The following is a 27,481-nucleotide window of genomic DNA, read 5'->3' as shown; positions in this document are numbered from 1 at the left end:
CCCATGCTGAGCCACCAGAGGGCGCCATAGGGTTGACAAAAGTGTCAACTCATTACCCAGCGCAATTCCTCACTGAGCACTGGAGCAGCCTGAATGATGGACAGTTACTGCCCAACTCATAGAAAGCAATTGCCTCACTGGAGAATAAAGATATGATAATGATACACATTGCTTCGGGTTGCGTTGGAGAAGGTCGTAAAGTCACAATGGCTAGACAATGTCGTATTATCGCCATCATTAAGTAATCGCCTCGATTACTGGGCTCTTCTAATAAGCCACCTTCAAATCTGCTTAACAGCAATGCTGTTATCAGACGGATGGCAAACTAAAGAATGAACAACATTAGACACTTATATCGCAATTTTAACAATGACACGTGCAGAGACGCGCCCAGTTCGTTAGACCTACCTGGGCACATGCCTATCGCGTAAAAGGGACTCAATTTCCCACAAAACCCCATAGTGGCACCGTTATCCCAATGAGCATGGGGCCCATAGGAGCCCATAGCTTCCATGTATGGGATGTTACATCATTGCCAAGACACCCACCTTTTCTAAACGATGATGCAGCCGAGAGAAAGTGAGGAGGGGGAAAGAGTGCACAGACAGCAGGGAACAGCTGCAGCTCACGGTTCGCGGAGAAGAATCTCACTGCATTGCGATTAACAGAAAAAATAGCCATAGACTTACTTACACTCGATCTAGAATAACGTAAATAAACAATCCAACACATTAAACATGGTTGACCGTGAGCAGTTGGTGCAGAAAGCCAGGCTGGCTGAACAAGCTGAGAGATATGATGATATGGCCGCTGCAATGAAATCGGTGAGTCTATGGGAAACGATGGCAAGGAGAATATTTTTGATTCTGAATGTCACCATCTACTATAGATAGGCTATAGAGAGATGCATGTATAGATCTACGGCCCAGATGTGCAGGTGCATGATTCATTGAGATGTCTCTCGCCGTTAGATGCATGATGATGACAAGCAATGATGATGATCCAAGTAATGCACAAATATCCTACTTTACATTATGATACATGTATTTAATGATCCAACGTTAGACAAAAGGCTGTTCGTTTTAAAGCATTTCCTAAAAGTGCTTGGGATGTCTCTTTGGGCGGTGCCTTCCTCTTAACCCCACCGTACAACGAGAAGATACTAGAATCATATTCATTAGCCATGCATCTTCATTAGAGAAGCATCAGTCTCTCAGCTGTGATCTCAATGTCAGATGTTTGAGTTTATCTAGATTGTCTCCATTCTGTAATCTCCACTTGCCAAATATAAGTCTAATATATGGGGGTCCCATATCGACAACATACCTGCTTTATGAAACCAAATAAAATAACTCGAATTCTGGCTATAAATATGATGCAAAATTAGAGATTGGTGCAAATATGTTGAATGAGGAAAAATACAATTTGGAAACTAAATTGATGGATCTTCGAGAGCATAGTAACAGCTCTGTACTCTTGACAAACGTAGGAGGCAGTAGAATCTCTCTAGAATATTCTTTGTCATATTGCAGTGAGTCAATGGGAGCACATTTGGTTGTGGAATTTGTATTTTTCTTCTGTTGTAGGCTACAGGATAATTGTTTTGGACTTTTCAAATTATTGTTCACATCACTTCACATTATTCTGTTGCTTCTGAGCAAATGTTTACCCCGTTCACATCCACTTCCTTGTTAATCTTTGGAGGATTTTATAAATTATTTTTGAGATATTTTTAATATTTGTAACTGACAACAAAATATTTGAGATGGAATATCAGTCATACCGGGTCATACAGGACCACTGCCTGACTGGTCTTTGATCAGGCGTTCTATCCATAGGTGGCCCCTGTCGTTGACACATTTCTTATGGTGGATGTCAGCTGGATTAATCAAATGCACTATTGGTCACACTGCAGTTAAAACAGAAACACTTTTTGTACAACTGCCAACCATAGGCCTACATAAACGACACTAGAGTCAAGACCAGTTTTAAAAAGGCTGATATCCTTGTTGAATTCAGAATTTTGCGTGACCTACAAAAACCCAACCGCTTCTGATTTTGGAATAGTGTCGTCATGGTGACCTATAGCATGGAGGGCCGTCTCACAATCTGTCTTGTCAGTGCAGTCCAAACTAGGCCTGTTAGAACAGGGTGCGGACTCTAAGCCAAGGGGAATCCCTTAGCTCGGCTACTCTGAGGGATCACTTGCTGACAGCGGAAAACGGGGGGTACGTCGTCCACAACTGTTCTCACTGCACAGAAGAGCTGAGGAACGCGTGTCCATAATGAGTGTTAAGAAGACACAGAACAGAACAGTGATGGTTTGGTGATTCTAAAAAAGTCACGTAAAAGTGATGTCGAGTAACATCACCTTCGTTACTTTAATGTGATTATTATTAACCTACTGTATTTTAATCATAGGAAATAAAAGGCATTTGAGCGATAACACAATATGGTATCTGCATTTCAGACCATATCTACTCTCATATCATGATATTTATCGGTTGCACCAGTATTCAGTTAAATGATCTTGGTATAGTTTCCAGGGCAACATTGTTTCAGACATTTGTCATCCCCTTACCCCCATGTAGGAGGATATTCAGTTAGTTGAAACCATCCATCTTTTTTGTATTTGTATTTGTCAAACAAAGCTCTATTCTAATACTACAACATCAGCTTCATTTGATAACGTATCATGGTTTCCTCTTTGTTCCTTGAAGAGCATGAAAGTCAAACTCATGATAAAGTATTGCCGTTTGGATTTGGCTGTACGTCTATGTCCCATACCGGCCACAGAGCGTCTCCCTATAGGTCCCGCTCTCTGCTCCATGATCCACTCCCAGCCTGTGACGTCATGCTTCTTGCGCTATTGTGCTATTGGCAAGAGAATGTCAGAGCCGCTTAAAAGGAAGGAGGGATCTGCTGCTAACTCATGGATGAGAGCCGCCTCGTACATGGGGCCAATTACAGTGTGTGTTTGGTGGATTCTTTCCTCTCAACAGAGGAAGGATTACACAGATGGCCTGCAGAACCTACCCCACTTGTACCCTTACTTGTTCCCTTGCAATACAAGTTCTTTTTTGGAACAACAATTCATGTTCCAGGACAAAGAGTATTAAATTGCAATGGGATTATACCACTATTACATCGTTATGGGTTTTTTATTGGTATACAACCTGGTTACACAGGGTAGTCATGGCCTGGCATGATGGACAGGTGAACACATCAGCTGTAGCTCTGGAGAAGGTCACTGGGACAATGCGATGCAGTGGTTGGTTTTCATTTACAGTGCAGCTGCCGTGGAAAGCTCCCGGGAACAGGCTTCTGTCTTCAGTACTCTTCTCTACGTTGAATATGGGCTCCTCGGTAGCTAGCTAGCTCGCGTTTGCTGTACTCATGGCAGCGGATGCTGCTGGTGCACTAAATTAATCTATCTCCATGGAAACTGTGGATTCCTCCAATGAAGAGTGGAACCTTGCACATCCCTGATGCTGTGCCTGGTGATTACTAGCTTGGCATTTATTTATTTCATTCTGAAAAAAAAGGTTGTCATAAAGGGTGTGTTTGAGCCGTCCCGCTGCAGGGTGATTTTGTGGAGCTAGTAGCCAATATGCTCTCTTCTTCCTCCCGCAGGTAACAGAGCTGAATGAGGCCCTGTCCAACGAGGAGAGAAACCTCCTGTCCGTGGCCTACAAGAACGTGGTGGGGGCCCGGAGGTCCTCCTGGAGGGTGATCTCCAGCATCGAGCAGAAGACGTCGGCCGACGGCAACGAGAAGAAGATCGAGATGGTGCGCGCCTACCGGGAGAAGATCGAGAAGGAGCTGGAGGCTGTGTGCCAGGACGTGCTCAACCTCCTCGACAACTTCCTGATCAAGAACTGCAACGAGACGCAGCACGAGAGCAAGGTGTTCTACCTGAAGATGAAGGGCGACTACTACCGCTACCTGGCCGAGGTGGCCACCGGCGAGAAGAGGGCGGCGGTGGTGGAGTCGTCCGAAAAGTCGTACAGCGAGGCGCACGAGATCAGCAAGGAGCACATGCAGCCCACCCACCCCATCCGGCTGGGGCTGGCACTCAACTACTCTGTGTTCTACTACGAGATCCAGAACGCGCCGGACCAGGCCTGCCACCTGGCCAAGACGGCCTTCGACGACGCCATCGCCGAGCTGGACACCCTGAACGAGGACTCCTACAAAGACTCTACGCTCATCATGCAGCTGCTCCGGGACAACCTGACTCTGTGGACCAGCGACCAGCAGGACGACGAGGCCGGCGAGGGCAACAACTAAAGAGGGTGGTTCGACGACTTTGAGAGAAAAAATTTAAAAACACACACCCAACACGAAGAGCCGGTGGACTGGGGGCAGAGCGCTTTTGCCGATGAAACTACCGCAGCAGTTGTTTATTTTTCCATGTGTTAAATAGAATGGAAAGCGAGAGAGGGGGGGAGCAGAGGATAAATCTTAGTTTTAGATATATATTTAAAGAGATATATATATACACACGGTTTGAGAGGGGGTCTTGTTGATTTTCTCTTTGACATCTTTGCCAAAACCACTGACATGTCAGTCAATCAGCCTGAAGTGGTCGATGTTGGATTGAAATGGCAGCCTCACACTGGCAAATAGGAACTGGTTCTGGTCCTAAGGAGATAAGCTGCTTAGTTAGGATTTTGCGTGACAGAGATGCATAGGAGACATTTGAGAGTTAAACATGAATACAAAAAAAAAAGCTTGAATGAGAATGCCTCAAAAAAAATAAGTTTGCGTTGGTTCCAGTGCTGGACTGAAGGACAATAGGAAGATGTGAGCCTTTGGTTCTGAATTTGATCATACGACCCAGAGTTTAGGATTTTCATCTGGTCCGAATTGACCCTGTTATTTCTAAATTGGATGAAAATATATTGAAGACATATTAATAAATATTCCCTCTTGCTATCTTTGGCAATGTTTGGCGTTTCACCTATTAAATGACATCTGTCCTATCTATGACAACTAGGTCACTGGAACCATAGATTATTTCGGAGGTAAAGATTGCTCAAGGCAGAGACTTAACCATATAAGACAGAAAAAATTACTTAAAGCAGCTTCAGAGTTTGTGGTTTACTTCTGTGTTTGTTTTATTAAATGCACTTGCCTACTATACTGTTTATTCAGTGTAAGATGATAACGACAATAATATCGACTATTCAATATTGTGCATGCTGGTGATGTATTTATATCCAGTAGCTTGACTTTATTAAATTATACTGTGGGTGTTAAGTATTCCTATGATTGAGAAAACAGGCTTTGTCTGATGTTGATTTCTATTTATGTTGGATTCATTTTCTGTTATGGTTTTAATTTGCTATACCAAAATGGTGTTCGTAAAAATTGACCTGTAATGGGAGTTGCTATAGTGAAATGCAATATGTGTATTTAATTTATTAAAGATAAAAAAAATGAATAGAATAGAGAAAAACACACCAGTGATCCCTTAATCTCATCTGCTGGTGTTTGTCAGATTTGAAGTATGGTCTTTTCGCCCATTAAAACTGTATTTAAGTACTTTATTTTATCATGCTTTTCAGTTTCACTAATCGTAACGTTTCCAAATCTACCTTCCACTGATGAATTCAAATCATGGACCATATTTTTTTTTTTTTTATTTAACATATGTATTGTTTTTATACCTTTCAGCTGTTCTTGAGTGGCAAAATATCTTGAATGTGTCATTATGTAGCAGTTGCACAAGAACCTAAAGTACAGCTATGAAAATAAAAAACAATATGACAAAATTATTAATGCACCATGTTCTGGTGTGTAGTGAGTTGTTGTAATGTCACCCAATGGTAAACTTTGCTTTAAATGAAAACCTTTTGGGATAAAAAAAAACTGCTTTAGCCTTCTGTTTGTTGTGCCTCAAGTACAGTTGGTGCTTTTAATGGTTTGTGCCCATATTATATATTTATATACAATACCCAAATGTGAAAAAATGTTTGAAACCCATCGTTTTACGTTAGGCAACTGCTTACCATGGCCAAAAGAAGCTGCTGACATTGGTTTCTCTTGACAATGCTGCTAGTTCAATATATTATTAGATTTACATGTTATGTGAATGTCGGTTAAAGGTACACTAAATAATGTACTTCGAAATGGCATAACTTAAAACAGAGACAAAGAAATATTGAAGCGAAAGAAAACCAAGAGCCTTACAGGTTTTAAGTAACAATGTTAGTTCACAATTCACTGTTTGCTTATATTGTCACTATTACCTCACAGCGTAATGCATAGTTACTTTATGTTATATATTTAAAATATAGATGTGATGTTTAGGTGTTGAGGGAATGTAGATGTTTAAGTTTAAGTCTTCGCAATAGCATTAGCTTCCATCGAAAGACACTATAGTTTAAAATCTTGAATCGAATGCTATTCTGGTTTGCTATACGTTCTAGCAAGAATTACTCACTTTCTCAAATATATTTTTGAACACCTTGTTGGGAGTATTTCCTTCACTGATAAGAATATATCCTTGTGGAAAAATGTTTTGTTTTTATGTTTCCAGAACATATATTTTTGATTTTAGCTATGCATAGGCCAACCTTAGTAAAACAACAATATTATAGTGACAACCTCCCCCCAATATCATGTTTAAAAAGCAGATTTTAAAGTAACTTCAGTGTGCTCATAGATTGGACAAACTTGTAGGCCTAAAAGTGTATGGAACAACAGAAAATGAAATGGATGCTTTCTGTGCTCAAAGCAGATTTGGCTGTCTTCTGTTGCCCATTAAAGTTATTTGTTTAACAGTTTTTTCTTTTTTTTTGATTTCTCCTTGTATTGTCATTATCATAGAAAGAACAATGCCAGAGCTTATTTATTCGCATTTGGCAAATGCAATGGGGAGCAAGTAATTAATTTTGGAAGCAAAATTCAAGGAGCACACAACAATTGAATAGCCTATACTACTGGAGGCCAATATAGCCTATCATAAGGGTGCATCTACTGAAATACTGAAGTATGTATTACCAATTGTTCAAACAGCTTAGGAGCACAGCTAATCGCCCGTCTTATGTTCAACGATGGACAACCCAATTCCTTTTACCTCTTCGGGTGCCAGCCTGCCGTGTCTTCTGCCCGGCCTGCAGTCTCGTGCTGCAGCGCTCAACCGTTCATCAGATGAATTTCTCTGCTTTGAACGCTGCTGCTTGCCAGCCAATAGCTGGCAGGCTCCCCCCTTCCAAAGCGACCAATCCGAGTGCTGTTGCTAGGGCTATAATAAGTCTCCTGCTATTTGCCAGGCTCCTTGCTGCACTGCTCAGACTCAGACACCTATCGCATCCTGCAGGAAGACCGCGCGTGCTGCACGGGAGCCGTCAGAATGTATAGCGATGACACCTCGACCCCCCCCCCCCCCTCCCCTATGTGCTGTAATGCACTGCAAGGATTTCATCACATTTTTGTCCTTATGTTATCAAATTCGTTTTTATCACTATTTTATTACCATAGCTACTAGATTATAAATGTGGACACATATTGGGGTTCTATACGTTCATTATAATTTTAAACATTTAATTATGAAGTGGTGCAAATTATATGAAATTTGATGATGAATTATGATATATTACAACCAAAGGTTTTTGATCCTAATGAATAATGAAATAACGTATCCATTATTAGCATGGCCTGCTAGATTAGAGCAACAATCAACCGTTTTGTTGATCAGAACCATAGGCGATGAGGTCTGAAGGTGACATCCCCGTGGTGGTGAGAGAATTGGTCTGAACTCTAACCATAGTCAAGGAGCTCCCTGGGGCTCTCTGCCCATGGAGATGCCGCTGCTGTCTTATTTGTGGGTCATTGCCTATAGGAATATTAACATCACTGCTGCAACTACACATACAGCATCCGTCTAGCATTCATCCTGCAGTTAGACTCTCCAACCATGATGGAGTTTCTAAGTGAGGGTATTAACGCTCCAACAGCATACTAATGTAATAATACCGTGATAGTAATTGGCTCACAGTACTGCCACCATGATGATAAAACCCAGCGACAGAGACCGACAGAGAGAAAGAAACAGACAGAGACAGAGAGAAAGAAAGAAAGAAAGAATCAGACTGAGACAGAGAGAAAGAAAGAAAGAAGAGGAGAGAGATAGACGGAGAATGATATAACAGACAGAGCTTAGGAGATTCAGAGACAGAAAGACAGAGAGACAGAGAAAGATATAAACAGATAGAGCGGTAGAGATCGAGAGAGAAGAGATAGACAGAGACAGACAGAGAGACAGAGACAGACAGAGAAAGAAACAGACAGAATGATAGAGACAGAGAGAGGAGAGAGAGACAGAGAAAGTTATAATCTGACAGAGAGATAGAGACACACAAAGATAAGAGAAAAAAACACAGAAAGATACATTGAGAGAGAGACAGAGACAGCAAGAGAGAGAAAGAAACAGAGACAGGGAGAAAGGAGAGAAACAGAGATAAATCAATTTCTGAATGCTCACCATGCTGGTTTATAACTGCATACATTATAATAGTATACACTTTCCACTTGATTTATCACATCCAATCAGTGATCCCTGCATGCAGCACAACATGGGATTCCAACACTTCATCAAAGCCATTCTAGCAAGACCAGAGCTTTGTAGCAGTCGATCAATATAAGTTCTCTACTCTTGTTGACAGCAAACGTCTGGCCCACAAGTCCTTTAAACCTGGCAGGCTCCTGGGTTGTCTGTGAGCCATGGACACACTGGGGGGGTCCAGGCTGGCCATGGTGGCACTGTGAGACATGTATGCAGTGTGGGACTGCATGCAGAATTACAGCAGTCAGTGAGAGATTTACGACTGTGAGGGAGACGCAAAGAGGGGAGGCAGAGACAGAGAGAGGGAACGATAGAGAAGAGAGAATGAGATGAATAAATGGGTGAAACGGAGCGAGACAGAGACAGACACACAGAAAAAAGACAGGAGAGAGAGAATGAGAGAGAGAGAGAGAGAGAGAGCGAGAGAGAGAGCGAGAGAGAGAGAGAGAGAGAGAGAGAGAGAGCGAGAGAGAGAGACAGCGTGCGCACGAGAGAGAGAGAGAGAGAGAGAGACAGAGACAGAGAGAGAACGAGAGAGAGCGAGAGAGAGAGAGACAGAGACAGAGAGAGAACGAGAGAGAGCGAGAGAGAGAGGGAATGAGGAAGAGAGAGAGAGAACTATGAAAGAGGACCCTTGTCACTAGTGAGAACAGAGCTGACTATCCAACAGAGCTATCCTATAAATAGGGCTTCTTGCAGCCTTTGAGTAGACAGTGAGTCAATGACAGACATCAATGTGACAGACGGGCCACTGAAGAGATACGGTTCTGCATAGAGAGCCATTCCCGGACCAGGGCAACTGGCCCGGGGGGTAACAGTTTACCTCTGCAGGTCATGTGCAGAGGACACATCAACTCCACAGATAAAAACCCAAGTTTTCTTAATGTTCGTAGAACATTCATGATCTGTGAAAACACCAAAACACAGCAATGCAATGAGTTGTCTTCTCATTGTAAAGTATAAATGTTATGGAGGACTGCTGCACACTCAATTATTCATTCCTGCATTTAGACTTTGTATTATTTATCCAAAGCACCACCATGTTCAGCAGAAGGATTTTGAAGGAGCTATTTCAGGAGCAACTTGTCCCAAAGAAATTAGTAGACATTGCATCTGATTGTCAGTACAATTCATATTCTTTGAGCCTATTTAAGGATGAGTTTTGTCCATACATTCAGCCTGTAAACGTATATATAAATAGAGTTAATCAAACATGTTTGTCAAGCCGAGTTTCCATTCTTTCCTGATAGCATCAGATGTGACTATGTGAAGCATCTAAAGAATGGGGATGACAGAAGTAATAATAGGGATTCTATAATTATAACCTCTCAAACACCTTCTTTTACACTAGTTACATCACCCTCAAATGTATTTTGAGCTATTCCAATGCAGAAGCTCCAAAATCATTGACTAACAATATCAGGCTCCATGTCATTTATGACGATACAGCAAATAAAAAACACCACTAACCAGACTATGCATCCGGTTGGTCAATGGTTAATGAAAACCTCTTTAGTGGAATTTGTTTTCTCTTTCCTTTTTCTCTTTGGCTCACAAGTAATAACAAGAAATATTCATACCCTTCAGTAGCCTACTTCCAATATTGTAAAAATAATAAAACATTAGAACCAAAATAAAAAAAAGCTCAAATTATTGGTAAGTAAAGGCAGGAGAAGTATACAAATCTTTAGGTAGAATTAGGAAAAGGAGAAGACCCCCTATAATGTACAAATGAGACCTGATGATCAGAGCAACGAATATCCGTGACTCAATCTGTGTTCTGCTCCACAATCGACTAGGGTACTAAATCCTGCATGAATGCATATGAGGTATGAAGAGATGAAGAGTTGATTGCTACAGTCACTTTGACTGCTCAAATAATGCAATACGTTTTAATAATCAAAACCTGCAGATATCACGATTATAAAGTAAACATTTGGTAGTAACCAGTCAGTAAATACAGAGATATATTACATTGCAAGAAAAACATGCTGACTCATTTGATTAATTAGATTAGAATTAGCTTTATTATCATTATTCAGGGTAAGGGTATAGAGCTAATTAAATGCAGTTAGCATCTAACGAGAAGTACAAATGTAGTGTTATTTACAGATATGCAGGAGATGTAAGTGCAATAGCAAAGTAATGCAATACTTTACAATATAAAGTATTGCATTGGTGAACCTTGGAGAGCTCCAATAAACAAAAGATAGTGCAAATTAAGCTTGTTTGTACGGTATTAAAGGCATCTGTTCCTTTGGTGCTGCGTATAGCAAGTGCAGATAGTATAGTATCTGTAGCATAATAAGTGCACAGTATAGCAACATACAGTTGGTTGAAAATTGAAATAAGGTTATATACAAATGTGAGGTTGTCACCGGAGTGCTTTGCGGACTGATGCAGAGCTGCTGCCACAAAGGGATGCGGTTCAGGAGTATGCTCTCAAAGTCCAGCGGTAGAAGTCCACCAGTATCCTGTGACGAAGGCAAGGTTTCATAAGCCTTCTTAGGAATTAAAGGCGCGGTTGCCCCTTTTTCTTTACCAGGATTGATGAGTTTAGGGACCAGGTTAGATCATCAGAGATGTGGGCGCCAAGGAGCTTAAAGCTTGACTTAATGCTTTTATCCAAAGCGACTCACTGCGGTTAATGCACACATTCACACACCCACGGCGGTGTCAGCCATGCAAGGCAACAGCAAGCTCGTCGGGAGCAGTAAGGGCTGAGTGTCTTGCTCATGGGACACCTCGACACTCAGCTAGCCGGGGATCGACCTAGAAACCAGTCAACCCGCTCTACCTCCTGAGCTAAGCCGTGCCGCGCCTGTTTCCCGGGATGATCTCCTGTTCTTCGGGGAGTTAAACACCAGGTTGGGGTCGGCACACCACGCAACCAGGTGCGAACCTCATCCCAGTAGGCCGTCACGATACCACCTGTGTTAAGCCCTCCCACCGTGGTCTCATTCGGCTAACTTGATTATGGTGTTGGAGTCATGAACAGGATCGCAGTCATCACGGGTGAACGGGGAGCCCAGAGGAGGGCTCAGCACGCTGCCTGGTGGCACGCCGGTGTTCAGGGTGAACGCGGTGGAGTGGAAGAGTGTCTGACTCAACAACGGGGGTCTGTTGAGTCCTGGGACAATGGGAGGTACTGGTACCATGCTGGCTGAGCTTGGAGATCAGCCTGTAGTGGATCTCAGTGTCAAAAGCTGAACTGAAGACAATAAACAGCCTTTTAATGTACAAGTTCTGCCCTGTCCAGGTGTGTCAGGGCAGAGTGAGGAGCCGGGACCGCTGGCTGCAGTTGTAGGGAAACTGGTACAGGTCCAATGCGGCAGGCAGACCGGGTTTTAGGTGTGAACTGATTTCAGGAAGCCCTTGGCAATGATTGGGGGAGAATGCGACCGGATGGAAGTCGTTAGAGGGCATAGCATTGGAGTGGTTTGGCACTGGCGCCATGATGGCGGTTTTAAAACTAATGGCGATCACTGGCCGGGCCAGGGACAGATTGAAAGTGTCCGTAAAGACCCAGGCCAGCTGCTCTGGGCAGGCACTCAACACAAGGCCGTTATTCTGATTGTGTGGAAAAGCTCACAATAAGAACAATGCCTCATTTTGTTTCAGAGATAGACTGATTCATCTTTTCATTAAAAGGTCCATGAAAAATGCAAGTCATGCAATAGCGAGAGTGCGACGTTAAATCAATAATTGACACAAATCCAAAACATATTAACAACAGCCTGAATCCAAATCTCTCTATTCCCCGACTAATCAAACTGTCAACCCACATCCACACATTTTCAAAAACCTTATGCTCCGTCTCAAATTGACACGCATCAGTCACGCCAAGTGGCCGGCAGCCATATTACACCTCATAGCGTCTGCGAGTGCAGCTGATTACACACACCGCTGCTGGGAAAACCCCCGCATCGGCAGAGCGCCTCACCCAGGGGAGAGGGCAGGGAGAGGGCAGGGTAGGCGGGCTACCATGGAGGTATCCACCGTGTTACCAGGGGAGGGGGGACTTGTTCATGTGGATATATTTTTATTAATCGTATTATATTCTGTTGTATATTATAATCCTAGTAGGCACATAAGGGCTACTTGGTAAGGATTTTTTATATTTTTTATATAAGATAACACTTTAATAAAGGTTAGGTACAGTTAAACATAGAATTATACATGTATTACATTAGTTTCCTGTGAATTACAATATTCATGAAAAAGGGGTTCAGGAACATACATTTATGTTTTATATATATATAAAAGTATTATAAAGTATGTGATATTGCAAGAGGTAATATAAGCTCCTATAATTCGTTGTGAATCAGGTTAGAGGGCGGTCATCAACAGTGTTGGGCTCCTATCCTCCATCAGGGCTCAGTTGCCCTGTTGCATGGCAACTGTTTCCACAGGAATCCATACACTATAGCGATAGAAGAATGTGAACAAACACACTTGTAGCTTCGTTTCATGTCATTTCCATGTCTATAAAAACAGATTTAAATGTGTCCTTTTTGCATGTTTGTGTTGCTAATAAGTGCAGAGTATGTCGCCTGTACAAGATTAAAACAAGTCACACAAGACAGTTTTGTATTGCAAGCGTGTATTGAAATTTATTGACATGTGTGTCGTTTATTAATGGCATCACAACGTAAAAAACGCACACAGTATCAACAAGGTCTAATTCACAGAAACTATATTTTAAGCTGCCAATATCCATTTAAACACGAAATCAACCCTTGTTTCCCTCTGGATATCCCCGGTTCATGTATACTTGGCTTCGGTGCTGTACATAACGAACGGTCTCGTCTGATTACAATACCTACTCTGAGAGCAGCCCGACATCACATGGTATTATGACTGTAACTAAGTCATTTTATTAATGCATCATGGCAATGTCAGCTCACTCCCAAGCTTATAGCTCAACAAGCGTGTAGGTTACCATCTGCTGCCTCCAAAAGGCAAGTCTGACGGATCGATAGGTTTGATCAACTTCAGACTTAAAGACTGTTGCTGCCGTTTCTCCTCCTTACTGTAGTCCAGCTTTCTTTTTGCTGCATCATGCCCCCCCCCTCTTCCCTTCCTCCCTCCCTCCCTCCCTCCCCTCCCCTCATATCAATACAATACATCTATGTACATCCCTACTTATCACCAATATGCAGCCAGAAATATATCAAGTGCATTGAGAGAAAGGTAAGAAAAAAAGGAGAACCTTTATTAAGGGATATGTAAATATTCACACAACTGAGGTTTTTTTGTTTCATGAAAAGCCTTCCTCTGAAGATCGGAAAGTCAATATTGAACACTAGTTTGGTTGACGTTATGTATTTATCTCTGACCAAGATCGTTTATGTGTGGGCGGATACGGGCTTTTCAGGAATCAAGTCACTGGATATGGAGAGAGGTATTTGCTGGCCATGGTTCGGGCTCCCTGCCGCCATCTAGTGGCCACACAAATAACACGCAGTTGCAAAAATGCCAATGTATAGGACTGCAGTGTTATGGTATATTCCTAACAGGGCAAATCTTAGGAAGAGTTAGATTGTCTGCGTTTCCGATCATTTTGTGTGCCACAAATATTACTGGATGCTTAACTTTGAGACTGAATTTCTTCCTCATCATACAATGAATTTGGGCGAATCAGTGACGACAACGAAGACAGCACAAAGATAGAATAAAGAATCAGCCTTCTGTGCTGCCCCCTAGTGGTGCACGTTTGACAAAAGCCCCGATGGCGCACGATGCATTGACTTCGGTCTAGAAATAAGTGAAGCTTAGCAAAAACATCCTCAACTGAGGACTATTCAGCTATTCAGTATCAATGACTACACATACAAAAAAGGAACAATTCACCTATCATTGTGTATGCAACCAATGATACCAACTGCCACCTCTTAATCCATCCAGAACAATAACTTAAGTACTTTAGAATCTCGATGATTGTTTTAAATCGTCCTTCATTTTGTATCACAATCATATTTTGGTGGTGCATTATCAAAACCAAACAATCAAATCATGGGCCCAACTGAATGTGGATCTTCAGTTGGGGGAGGGGGAGGAATGGAGAGAGAGGTGTACTCAGAGGAAAGAGGTAGGGGGAGGAAGGGAGAGAGAGGTGCACTCAGAGGGGAGAGAGAGAGGTAGGGGAGGAAGGGAGAGAGAGGTGCACTCAGAGGAAAGAGAGAGCGGGAGGAAGGGAGAGAGAGAGAGAGAGAGAGAGAGAGAGAGAGAGAGAGAGAGAGAGAGAGAGAGAGAGAGAGAGAGAGAGAGAGAGAGAGAGAGAGAGAGAGAGAGAGAGAGAGAGAGAGAGAGAGAGAGAGAGAGAGAGAGCGAGAGAGGTATACTCAGAGGAAAGAGAGAGAGGGGGAGGAAGGAAGAGAGAGGTTTACTCAGAGGGAAGAGAGAGAGGGAGGAAGGGAGAGAGAGGGAGGAGGAAGGGAGAGAGAGAGGTGTACTCAGAGGGAAGAGAGAGGGAGGGGGAAGGGAGAGAGAGTGGTACTCAGGGAGAAGACGTGGAGGTCTAGCTGGACTCGGGGATGGCGTCGTCCTCATAGAGATCCTCCAGCTCCCCGTCGATGCTGCCCCTCCTGTGGACCCCACAGCTCTCATTACATCATGCGTGAAGGCCCTTCACCCTCATTGGCTCAGCTACGCCTTAACGAGAATGTATTCACCCTCATTGGCTCAGCTACGCCTTAACAAGGCTGTATTCACCCTCATTGGTTCAGCTATGTCTTAACGAGGCTGTGTTCACCCTTGTTGGCTCAGCTACGCCTTAATGAGGCTGTATTCACCCTCATTGGTTCAGCTATGTCTTAACGAGGCTGTGCTCACACTCGTTGGTTCAGCTATGTCTTAACGAGGTTGTGTCACCCTCATTGGCTCAGCTACGTCTTAACGAGTCTGTGTTCACCCTCATTGGTTCAACTACCTCTCAACGAGGCTGTGCACCTCTTTGTTTGAAGTAGTGGGGCCATTAAAAGAGTTTCAGTTTTTTTCTTTCCCACAATGCACTTCTTCAACTGTAAAATAAATAAATAATAATCAAATAATAAGCGTCTTTGTCGTTTGTGCGTGTGCCGCATTACGATACACTCAGATGGGGTGGTCACAGCAGTGGAGAGCTGTGGGACACTGTGAATGACTCCTACACGTGTACTCACATCAGCGACGGGTGGACGTGCATCGAGGAGCCCAGCAGACCCCAAGTGCCCCTGCAGTGGAGACACAACAAAGGGGACAAGAGAGGTCGGTGCAGAGTCCACTCCGGTCGGTACCCATCTGTGAGCTCAGCAACACGTATCAATAACACACACTGTGCAGAGTCTGGTGATCATACACCAGGGAAGGAGGAAAAGGTGGTCCTCCTCTTGGTTTTATCTTTCCATTATGCGGGGAGTTAATCACTGTACTGGTGTGTGTGTGTGTGTGTGTGTGTGTGTGTGTGTGTGTGTGTGTGTGTGTGTGTGTGTGTGTGTGTGTGTGTGTGTGTGTGTGTGTGTGTGTGTGTGTGTGTGTGTGTGTGTGTGTGTGTGTGTGTGTGTGTGTGTGTGGAGGAGGATCAGCACAGCTCTGCAGGGTTTTAAGTGGAGGTGTAATTACTGGTGCCAGAGGGCCCCCCCCCCCCCCCCCCCCACCCCCGCCCCTGCCTCTATGCAGAACTCTCTAATGGATATCACAGCAGTAGCAGCGCGCGGCGCCGAGCATTGGCACAGCCTGGGGGGTTAACATTTAGCTCGTCGCTAGAGGATGGAGCTAAACACTCTTATCTGTCGGAGCTCCAGGCTCCCTCGTGACCTCATGGTGATCAGACAGTACAATAACAGAAGCTATTAGTTCGTTAATGTTAATGTTAACGGATCTACGGCGACAATGATCAATAAACATAGACAGAAAGAGTCAGAAAGAGATAGACAGAAACAGAATACATATGTTAGTCCGAACAGTAGCCTAAATATGTGAAGTATGCGGCCTGGATTAATGCAACACACACATTTAATGTGTGTGGGTTACTACGTATACAAAGTGTGGTCGATAAATAATTATTTGTTTTTTTTAATTTATTTAACATCGACCCTTTTGACGCTGTGGGATATTGTATGCATATTGCAAGTGTGTTCACACTGGTGGTAACTGGTTCCAGTGTCTGAACTGACAGTGTGCGTTTAAGGAGGTCGTCTACTTTAATGAGTGGTATCTGTGCCTTGTTGCTGGCCCACTGATCTTTGGGCCCTGAGCTGTTCTGGTTAGGGGGGGTTGGGTGGGGGTGCACTTACGTGAGCAGGCCACCAGGGGCCGACATTGAACGCTCGGCCCGGCTCCTGGGGCTGTCGAAGGGGTTCCCGAAGGAGCGCTTCCTCAGCATGGACTTCACCAAGATCTGCAGAGGAACCAAGCGGGACGGACCCCATGAAGCCCCCAGTACCACAGGAACCACAGGGGAATCATCTCTACAGACAGTAAGAACCACACTCGGTCCTATTTAAAAGGTGACGCTATTCCACCAGGCATGAGTGTGATTGGCCGTTACAAGCCGTTTTGAAAATCGGCCTCTTCTGACATCACAAGTGGGCGTGTCCACCTAGATGTACCCTGGATAGACCAGTCTACCAGCCCACCCAGTGGGCTGGTAGACTGGTCTATCAACAGGAGACCTTTGATATTTAGCTAGTGTCCACGTGTCGGGGAGCTCGCTGCTCACCACGGCGGAGAGGCTGGGGATAAGGCGGATGCTGTTCTGGACCTCCTCCTCCGTCACCTCCACCGCCGTGCAGTGCTCCTCCTCCAGGGGCAGGGGGTCCGCACCGTGCTGGGTCATCCACGGGTGCAGCTGTGGACACGCACACGCACACACACACACATACACACATTTATACACACACACACACACATTTATACACACACACACACAGTTATACACACACACAGTTATACACACACACACACAGTTATACACACACACACACACACACACACACATTTATACACACACACACACACACACACACACACACACACACACACACACACACACACACACACACACACACACACACACACACACACACACACACACACACACACACACACACACACACACACACGTCTAGTTAGGGCATTTGACCCAGATTCGGTTCGAACCCCAAAGTGCTCAATCTACCCACAGGCATCTTTAAATATGATGCCTAACCCCAACCTCCGATACTATCTGAAGTTATTAATTATAATAACTCACGGAGGCTGCTGTTGAGAGAAGCATCTGTGGAATATTAAAATAAATATTAACTCTGGTGTCTCTTCTCCACTCACCTTGATTTGAGGAATCGTGATTCTGGTTTCAGGGTTTTTATCCAGCATCAATAGGATGAGCTCCTTTAGGTCCTCACTTAGGGTCGTTCTGCAGTAGAAAGCATCAGGTTCAGGTGTCCAAGCTCATTCTCTAATGATAATGTTGATCTTCAAACATCTCTTCAAACATTGAATTCTTTATGATGGTTATTATTAAATACTAAACTCAGCAAAGCAACATATTTTGTCCCAGCTAAAGGCTTCTAATACCAATCTGGTGAACCCTCATCCAAAGTCTTACAAAATCACTAGTGCAGACACCTTTCAGTGGGAACCAGACCTTATTCCAGCCATGCCATGCTACTCTACCAGTGGAGCTTCTGGTTTAATCCCATGTGCCCTCAGGCCATCTGTAGCCATCACTGAGCGAGAAGCCTAAGCTGACCCCTGCCCGCTCATTCGAGACTTTTCTCTGTATTCACCATCGGTTGCTCTGGAGAGAAGCGTCTGCTTACTGACCACAGAGCCACTAAAGATTTAGACAGGTTTTCCATGACCTCGCCATTCCAATCACACACACACTGAATGGTGGATCTTCCTATGTTTAGTGGATGGAGGGAGTCTTCGTTGAATTGCTGAGAATCAAGCCAGACTTTGGTCAAAATGATGTTCTTATAGGAGCAAGAGGGTTTCAGAACGTCTATCATCTATGCTTCTTGTTTTGGTCAAATAATATGCATTATTTTGTAGTATTGATGTTATAATGAACTCTCTTTCAATTGGTTTCAGAGCAGGGTAGACACAGCCTTTGCTTCCCTCGTTGCTACGAGCCTCAGCTGTGCCAAGCCGAACGACACACAAATGCAAAAGCCCACATGATTGGTCAAAACAGGTGTACTTACTCTTGTGGAAAACACACTGGTTCATTCTTGATTTTGACGTGCAGCTCAACAATGAATTCATGGTAAAAAGGGCACTGCAACGAGACGTCCGAGGGTCAACACATATCTTTGAGCTGTCGTTGTTTGTCAGGTATTGTTTCGTTGTGTGTTTTTTATGGCTGTCTTACCTTCCCGTACACAAAACAATATAACGTCACGCCCATCGCCCACACATCTAAGGCCTGTTGAAAACACACAGAGAACAACATTCATCATTCTGTCAATGTTCACTCACTCCCCATACACAGAAAAATAGAAGCAGCACTTACTTATGTTGAGCCTCCAGCTCTCTATAAGATGAATGCGAAACCTTTACATTACCATCTCTATTTATTTACATTGTACACACTAAAATACTGTACAATGTACTTTTAATGTGTGCTCTGGTTATCTACTGAGCTAAGCTGGACGTTTAGCCGTGGTAAGATCTGGCAGGGTGTTCATGACCATTAAGCACTATCAAGAGTATTTACTGTTCAACCCCAGCATGTGGAACTGCTACACGACCTCACACAAGACCTTCTACATCACCTCCATCAGAACCAACCCCTCCACCTTCACCTTCTACATCACCTCCATCAGAACCAACCCCTCCACCTTCACCTTCTACATCACCTCCATCAGAACCAACCCCTCCACCTTCACCTTCTACATCACCTCCATCAGAACCAACCCCTCCACCTTCACCTTCTACATCACCTCCATCAGAACCAACCCCTCCACCTTCACCTTCTACATCACCTCCATCAGAACCAGACCCCTCCACCTTCACCTTCTACATCACCTCCATCAGAACCAACCCCTCCACCTTCACCTTCTACATCACCTCCATCAGAACCAACCCCTCCACCTTCACCTTCTACATCACCTCCATCAGAACCAGACCCCTCCACCTTCACCTTCTACATCACCTCCATCAGAACCAACCCCTCCACCTTCACCTTCTACATCACCTCCATCAGAACCAACCCCTCCACCTTCACCTTCTACATCACCTCCATCAGAACCAGACCCCTCCACCTACACCTTCTACATCACCTCCAACATAGCCTTCTCCACACCCACCACCCTCTCCGCCACCATACCCTCAACCCCCCTCCTCCATCACCACCTCCTCATCACAAACTTCTCCACCACCAACCCCCACCACCACCACCACCATGGTCGTGGGTCAGCCCTGACCTTGCCACTGAAGCCAGCTCCCTGCTCCAGCTCGGCCATCATCTCTGGGGCCATGAAGGCCGGGGTCCCCGCCATGCTGGAGAGGCGCGCGTCGCTGCCCTCGAACACGTTGCTGATGCCAAAGTCCGCTATCTTCACGTGGCCGTCCTCCCCTAGCAACAGGTTGGTCGGCTTGATGTCTCGGTGGATGATCTTCTGGTAGTGCACTTGAAGATGAAACGTACGTACGTGGACTGTTATCTGACTCGATCCCTGAATGTCTCCCTCATGTGGGCAGTCTACCTGTGGCCATCCTAGAGGTGTCCCTGTCATGTATCTAAACAATGCAAGTCGCTGCTGATAAAACCTCTGCTAAAATACCTTCTTATAAAATATGATCATTTCCATTTAGGGCATTTAGCAGATGCTTTTATCAAATGCGACTTACAATAAGTACATTTGTCAGAAGAAAAACAATCTATCACTGTCGGTACGGTTGGGATGCTCCAACCAAGTGCCAAGCACTTGCAATTGTTAGGTTAACCCGTCATCAAAACATGAAAAGTACAGACAATTTATTCCAGGGGGAACACTCACAGTACTCTATGCCGAGGAGAACGTCTCTGAAGTAGAAGCGAGCCTGCTCTTCTGTGAAGGGGGTTTCAGTGGGAACGTCCATCACCGCCCTACCGGATTAGACAACAACCACCACAATTAACACTCCAACGTTCATATCATGGCTCCCAGCTTACATCACAGTCCGTGAACATACGGGACAAACGCAGGAACACGTACCCCTTTGTCATCAATTCGAAAGCTTGAAAAGTTAAACAAGAATTTAATCAATTTTTTTTGGTTTGAAAACATTTAGACAAGTGTGTGGTGAGGGAGTGAGTGACTTCCTACCCATGTGGAGGTTGTCTTCACCGGGATCATCAAGCACCTGCAACATATGGCAGTTAGACTTTTATATGGTAATGGTGTGTTCTTGAATCCTCGGACGCCATCCTTCCGAGTTGCACTTTTGACGTAATCTCCAGTCTCGAAGCATTTATAGCATTCCTGTTCGTCTTTGTGATTGTGTCATGAAATTGACTAGTTGTTGTTGAATGAGCTACAGGGGTAGCATCGTGCTAACCTCCACTAGCTTCACGATGTTGTGGTGGTCCAGCTTCTTCAGGATAGCGATCTCCTGGTACACCCTCTGCAGAGGCTCCTGGGGTTTGGAGCAAGACCCCTGGGGAGGGGGGCGGCCTGGAGACACACACACACACACACACACACACACACACACACACACACACACACACACACACACACACACACACACACACACACACACACACACACACACACACACACACACACACACACACACACACACGCGCGAGGATATGCAACAAACCAAGGCATGCAGAAATGGGAAAGTAAGAACTTTCTCCGAAGCAGAAGAAAGTAGAACCACTTACGTAGAAATCCACACTGCTTCAGCATCTTCTTTTTTGAGACCACCTTCATGGCCTAAAGGAGGAGGATTCACAATCAACGGCCAATCAATCAATACACATCGACCACCAATCTGGGAACTGTGACTTACATAGAACTTTTCCGCATCCTCATTGTAGGCTAATTTTACCACCCCGTACGAACCCTGCAGTGGGGACAAAACGTATCGTTAGACCACAACAGACTAGTTTTGGATTAGGTGTTTCAAAACACGTGTTTCAGATTGAGTGCATAACAACACGGATGTAAACTAGAAGTTCACCTTCCCAATCTCCGACTGCAGCTTATATTGGTTGAGCTGGACACAATCCTACAAAAAAATAAAAAAGGTTAATAATAAACCCAATCAATATTCTGTAATAAGGAATCCAGACCAGCACGCACCACAGCAACAAAAAAACTGCGCTCTAATTGGCCGGTTCACCTCGCCGTCGGTGATGGACACGCGCTTGGTCTCGATGGTGGGCTGCCTGGCGCCGCGGGACCCCCGCTCCTGCAGGGACAGCTTCCTGTCGGACATGGTGAGCCGGTGGGGCGTGGTGCGATTTTGTCCGCTCCGGTAGCCGTTGGGCGGGGTCATGTGGCTGGAGGTGGTGCTCATGGCCGCCACCATGTCGGCCAGCTCGCTGTTTTCCGAGTCAGGCTCGGCGCGGCCCGCACTGGGATGATCCGCAGCGCTCATGGTTACCCCGGGGGTCGAAGTTCACAGCGGGGGTTCAGCTGTGCCCGGTGGCGTCGCAGGAGACAGCTTCCTTGTGGACAAACCGTGCGTTTGGGGCTCAGTTGTTAATTTTGTTTTTAGTTTTCTTCTATAAGGCTCAAAATATAAATGATTGAAATTATAGAAACGGAGATGGTTGTTTTAAAATAGGCTTGGAAAACTCTTAATTCTAATGTGTTTGTAAAACGAGGAATTAAAGCCTACTTCAGATATCCATGATGCATGCCACTTATCGAAAGCTTACACCTGGATGCAAAGGGAATAACGCTGACAATTCTTTAAATTGAAGATTTAAAAAAAAGCTAGTTTCACCATGATGGTCGTTCTGACGGTCGTCATGAGCTTCGCTCTCGCCCCACTCAGAGCGATAAACAAAAGGATCAACAGTCAACACAAACACCAAACTCAAATAGACTACCTCTTCCTACAACCTTAACACATTTTACCCTGCACACATTATATTTAATATACTCACAACAAGCTGCTGGCTATGACATCGACGGCTGGCACGTTTGACTTGCAGCATGCTGTCCCGGCGGTATTTAGGAGGAAATCTCCTCTTGTGGTGCAGGACTTTCACTGATGAAGTTAGATGAACCGGATGGTCAGCGCAGAGGATTAGCCGGGGGCGGCCGCATATAGCCGCTACAGGTTTATTCTCAGTGTGTTTACCGCCTCCAGGGCCGCGCTGAGCTCCGTCCGAGTCGGGGAAAGTTTATAACAATTACGCCTAATAGGATGTAAGGAGTCATGGCCAACAACCATCATCACAGTGTGGCGGGATGTCGGCGAGGGGACTACAGACTGGTGCATGGAGGGACAAAGGATGTGCTGCCAAATGCAATTCGAATGTTTTTATTAAATTAAATCGATTGTGTGGATTTTTCTTTGCACTCACTAAATTATAAATATGAATAACTATCAAATCTTTCTCTGAATTCATTTTCAGATATACATTTGTTGTACCGCTTTAATATAGAATAAATTATACACACATATATATATATACACATACATATATATATACACATACATACATACATACATACATATATATATATATATATATATATATATATATATATATATATATATATATATATATATATATATATATATATATATACATACATACATACATACATACATACATACATACATATATATATATACATATATATATATATATATATATATATACATATATATATATACATATATATATATATATATACATATATATATATATATATATATATATATATATATATATACATACATACATACATACATACATACATACATACATACATACATACATATATATATATATATATACACATATATATATATATATATATATATATATATATATATATATATCCAACATGTCCGACGCCCCATCCACCAGCAGGGGGGCCCCACAGCACGGATCAGGACGGGCTCTGAGGCTGGGCTGCAGCAGAGCCACTCCACTTTAAACATGTCAGCACAATTCGGCTTTTTGAGGATCACTGAACTGCGGCGTCTTCTGCAGGATGAAGAGAAATGCAACGCAATAATCCGATATAGCGAAAAGGTAAAACGGCATGCCAAGCATTAGGCTGGTTTTCATATAGTCCACCTATTTGTCCTAGCTTACACTAAGTTACTTTTGAAGAGACCCTTTAAGTTTTATATGAAGAAAACGGTACTGAATTTATCTTTTGAATTTATTTTATCGTCAAATCTTCAGGAATATTGTATGCACAGCATAGCATCTAATCCTGCATTCAATGATTTAAAGTTTCAGAGTCTGAAGAGCGCCATTGAGAACATTTTGGTTTCCAATCATAGATTGGCAAAAGCCAGTCTTTTTCATAAACCAGCCTTTAGAGATACAAAGAGGCTGCTTGCAATGAAATACAAGGAGTTAGAGAAGCTAATGGGGAACATCAGAGCAAAACTAAGTTATCTGGGTAAGTTAAAGTCGATTTTTACCATTTCAAATATATTTTCTAATTATGTATTGGCTACATTAATCACCTATAGGCCTATATTCTTCTCAATACCGTTAAAATCTTTATTTTTTATGTTGTTCATTTCACAGATGAAAAGTACACAGGCCTACTTCATATGGTTCAACTGTCCCTCGTGAAAAATATATTAAGTGTAGAGCAGGAAAGTGAGGTAAGAATACCTTTACTCTACTACTACTACTACTACGGCTACTACTACTACTACTACTACTACTATAGTAGTAGTCTCCACTACTTTAAAACGATCTGATGTTAAACAATCTGAATCACTATTCATCCTGGTTTACATTGTTTAATGGTTACGTTAAATGGTTAATCGTGATGTTGATGATTCGTCATCTTTTACTTAAAACGTGAACACTTGATTCAAGGGTGCCTCACTGCATGTGTTGACCAATCAAAGAGGGGATCACGCCCAAAAATGAATGCCTCACTGTTCCTAGACAGCCATAGTGGATGGCCTGTGACTGGGTGAAACCCAGCATCTGACCATGAGAGAATCCTAAAGATATCAATCAATAGGCCTAGATAAGCAAAACACACCCTGGTGGACCAAACACAGGCAGAGGTAAAACAAACAGCATCACAATGTGTGCCATGTGCGGTTTTGTCCAAGTAATAAACCATTCGGTATGCCAAAGGTCAATTTGAACGGCAGTCTTTCGGACTCTGACCCCAACAAGTGATGCTTTTCCTACAAGTGTTGCTCTTCCAACAGGCTCTCCTACAGAGGTTTGTGGACGGGGAAACACCTGTGGGCGACTTCCTAGAAGGGTTCCTACACCTGCGGAAACTCTACCACGTCCGGCAGGTCTTGAGGAACGTAACCCGAGACACGGTCATTGCCCGACGGACCCCTGGGAGCCCAGCGGGCGTCGGTACCACCGGAGACCCCCGGCGGTTCGTCCCCTCGCCCGCCGGGCCCCTCTCGCACCCCCGCTGCGATCGCTTCTGCAGCCTGGCGCCGGTCTTGGTCTTACCCGCCATCGGCCGGTCCCTCGCCCCCCTTCCCCTCGTCCATCCGCCGTCGGGGGCCCTCGGACGCCGGGAGGCCCCGCCCCGGGGGCAGGGCGGGTCCTACTGGGTCCACCACCACCACCACCACCATCACCTCCACCACCACCAGCAGCGGCTGCGATATTCCAGGAGGGGGAGGAAACCCGCTCGCCTTCAGAAACCCCAGACCCCCCCTGGGAGGCGGGGCCCGGGGCCCGACTGAGGCTAGGGGCCTCGGACCCACCTGATCTTGGTCTGTTTTCATTCATCTTAATGTATTGAGTGTTTTATTATGTTGCTTGCGGTGCTCTGTTTGTGTACTGTGGAGTTGATATGGTAAAGATAGTTTAGTTAACTGTAAGAGGCCTCTTCATCCTATCTGATGTTGTGACCGTTTTATGGCCCTTCTTACTGTACTTGTTGACAGGGTTAGACACTCTTAAACTGGTTGGCTTGGTTTATGCTTTGTGTTTACTGGTACAAACCTGTACTGTGCCCCGTGAACCTGATATCTGTGCTCATCTGTCTCCAGAGAGTCCTGCCAAGTCTGCTTAATAGCCTAGTGACACACTTCAACATAAACCATACCAAACACCGCCCTAAAACGAAAAACATTGACATTATATCCCTAAAGGCCGGACTCTTTTGAGTGCGATGAATCATGTTGAAGAAACGTGAGCAGACCTCCGCACATCCTCCTGTAGATAGTTGTTTGATGAACTCATCCATTCATCCATCTGACCAGCAGCGTGGGGGTACAGGAGGTCAATCGGGTTCGTGGGGGTTACCCCGAGTGCATCTGGCCCAGACAGGACCCCCATGCTAATACCCCCGAAGAACACCCACTACAGTTTCACGAGTGATCAATAGCAAGGCGAACGGAGAGAGCTTTTGGTTACCCGCCTGACTTTTGTTACACCGATGTCAGCGGCACCTATTATTCTGCAGGGTTTAAATTGACCAATTTTCTCGTCTGTCAGCCAATGAATGAATTCCCCTTCTGCTCAATGGCTCGGCCGTCTAAGATGGGCTAATGTGCTTATTTGTTTTGTTCGGTAAATGCTGGGATTAAATTCTCGCTTCCAAACTGCGAAACACGTCAACTATTTACATAAATTGGTAAGGAAAAAAAATAATATATAAACATACACACAGAACGCGGCAACTGAGAAATATATTGTAAGTATTAGTACAAAATGATGACACTATGACAAGCGGTAACATCTATGGAATAAGTATGGTCCATTTCTAGAATAAATAACAGTTGTTCCATCATTGATTCTGTCCTTTCAACAGACAGCCCTGGAAATAAATAAAATGGCCCTGTTGGAATATTTCAGTGTTTAGTTTCCCCAAGTTTGTGCAGGGGGGTGGTTATGATTCAGGATGCTCTGATGTGTCAGGGAACGACTGATATAGGAGATATATGGAGGACTGTGGGACACAGAGAAGCAGGCGAGAGCCCCCTTCTAAAGGATTAGAGCTAAACGTCTAAATGTGTTCAGGGGGGTATTCCATCAACCAAGCTAAAGGCAGAGCCGGGCATATTTCGCTTAGCATAACTACTTTAAGCTAGAGTTGCGTTCTACCAACGTGACTAGGGAATCTCCGCTAAGTAACCATGGCAGTTTATCCAACCAAATGAACCTGGTCGGTATTCGGTACAAGGGTAACCGTCAGGCTTACTTGAGCGGTGTTTCAGAGAAGCCTAGTCCTCACGATTTTGTCATAAATGTACATATATGAAGTAAAAACAGCCTATATTTTATCCTTCTTAAATGACTAATTAGGTGGGACTTTGTATTGTCTAATGACGTAGGTTTATCCCTGATGGTATCAGAGCATCCCTAGTACTGGCACATCGTTTCTACATTCATAAAATCGGTTGTTTAGGTTATTGTATAAATATTCATATTCTAATATAAATAAAGTCATCTTATTGGCAGCTAAAAACATGAGCCTAACAAAATGGCACGAGTCATTCTCAAATCTAAATGTTATTGCGAGAGTAACAATAAGAAGTTTGTCTAATCACAGGGCGGAACTCCCTGTGATCCGCACACCAACATGTGTAATGTACCGGACATGTCCATGAGAACGGTTTACCTACGTTTCTCACTTCGAGTGGTTTCATTCAGTTGTAAACATGGCACTTATTATTGCGATATAAATCAGATAAACACACAAAAAACAAGTCTTTCCTCACTTGCACCCACCATCATCTACTTTCCAATTCAAACCGTGTGACATACTGTCACCAAAACCCTTTGTTATCCTG

At 44.1% G+C, this 27,481-nt stretch overlaps 3 protein-coding genes across 3 annotated transcripts; 2 read left to right on the top strand and 1 right to left on the bottom strand.

Moving 5' to 3' along the window:
• The first annotated feature begins 581 nt into the window (after window positions 1-581).
• Window positions 582-6,784, top strand: ywhag2 (3-monooxygenase/tryptophan 5-monooxygenase activation protein, gamma polypeptide 2). The gene is made up of 2 exons (XM_056611253.1): window positions 582-824; window positions 3,634-6,784. Exons 1-2 carry the CDS (start codon window positions 738-740, stop codon window positions 4,288-4,290), a joined length of 744 nt encoding a protein of 247 aa, XP_056467228.1. The 5' UTR covers window positions 582-737; the 3' UTR covers window positions 4,291-6,784.
• An 8,308-nt stretch (window positions 6,785-15,092) lies between these two features.
• camkk1b (calcium/calmodulin-dependent protein kinase kinase 1, alpha b) lies at window positions 15,093-22,150 on the bottom strand. Its single transcript, XM_056611588.1, has 16 exons — window positions 21,893-22,150; window positions 21,731-21,778; window positions 21,560-21,613; window positions 21,432-21,483; window positions 21,101-21,216; window positions 20,869-20,905; window positions 20,758-20,779; window positions 20,560-20,648; window positions 19,984-20,189; window positions 18,930-18,983; window positions 18,763-18,836; window positions 17,882-17,969; window positions 17,274-17,402; window positions 16,849-16,952; window positions 15,745-15,786; window positions 15,093-15,174 (listed from the first exon to the last, which is right to left on the bottom strand). Exons 1-16 carry the CDS (start codon window positions 22,148-22,150, stop codon window positions 15,093-15,095), a joined length of 1,455 nt encoding a protein of 484 aa, XP_056467563.1.
• Window positions 22,151-23,638: 1,488 nt separating this feature from the next.
• On the top strand, window positions 23,639-25,758 carry LOC130405377 (vacuolar protein sorting-associated protein 37B-like). The gene is made up of 5 exons (XM_056610439.1): window positions 23,639-23,768; window positions 23,976-24,147; window positions 24,279-24,358; window positions 24,926-25,277; window positions 25,736-25,758. Exons 1-5 carry the CDS (start codon window positions 23,673-23,675, stop codon window positions 25,756-25,758), a joined length of 723 nt encoding a protein of 240 aa, XP_056466414.1. The 5' UTR covers window positions 23,639-23,672.
• The last annotated feature ends 1,723 nt before the right edge of the window (window positions 25,759-27,481 follow it).

This window comes from Gadus chalcogrammus, chromosome 16, assembly GCF_026213295.1.
Source record: "Gadus chalcogrammus isolate NIFS_2021 chromosome 16, NIFS_Gcha_1.0, whole genome shotgun sequence".
Lineage (NCBI taxonomy): Eukaryota > Metazoa > Chordata > Actinopteri > Gadiformes > Gadidae > Gadus > Gadus chalcogrammus.
The sequence above is the reverse complement of the archived record's forward strand: the minus strand, read 5'-3'. Positions and strand labels throughout refer to the sequence as shown.

What these genes read in the sequence shown, in the direction of transcription:
- ywhag2 (XM_056611253.1), top strand. Translation starts at nt 738, where the DNA reads ATGGTTGACCGTGAGCAGTTGGTGCAGAAAGCCAGGCTGGCTGAACAA. An exon ending in TGGCCGCTGCAATGAAATCG is followed by an intron (nt 825 to 3,633) that starts GTGAGTCTATGG and finishes TTCCTCCCGCAG; the next exon opens with GTAACAGAGCTGAATGAGGC.
- camkk1b (XM_056611588.1), bottom strand. Translation starts at nt 22,150, where the DNA reads ATGAGCGCTGCGGATCATCCCAGTGCGGGCCGCGCCGAGCCTGACTCG. An exon ending in TGTCCATCACCGACGGCGAG is followed by an intron (nt 21,779 to 21,892) that starts GTGAACCGGCCA and finishes ATTTTTTTGTAG; the next exon opens with GATTGTGTCCAGCTCAACCA. An exon ending in GAAGCAGTGTGGATTTCTAC is followed by an intron (nt 21,217 to 21,431) that starts GTAAGTGGTTCT and finishes GTGTGTCTCCAG; the next exon opens with GCCGCCCCCCTCCCCAGGGG.
- LOC130405377 (XM_056610439.1), top strand. Translation starts at nt 23,673, where the DNA reads ATGTCAGCACAATTCGGCTTTTTGAGGATCACTGAACTGCGGCGTCTT. An exon ending in AGCAAAACTAAGTTATCTGG is followed by an intron (nt 24,148 to 24,278) that starts GTAAGTTAAAGT and finishes TTCATTTCACAG; the next exon opens with ATGAAAAGTACACAGGCCTA. An exon ending in GTGTAGAGCAGGAAAGTGAG is followed by an intron (nt 24,359 to 24,925) that starts GTAAGAATACCT and finishes CTCTTCCAACAG; the next exon opens with GCTCTCCTACAGAGGTTTGT.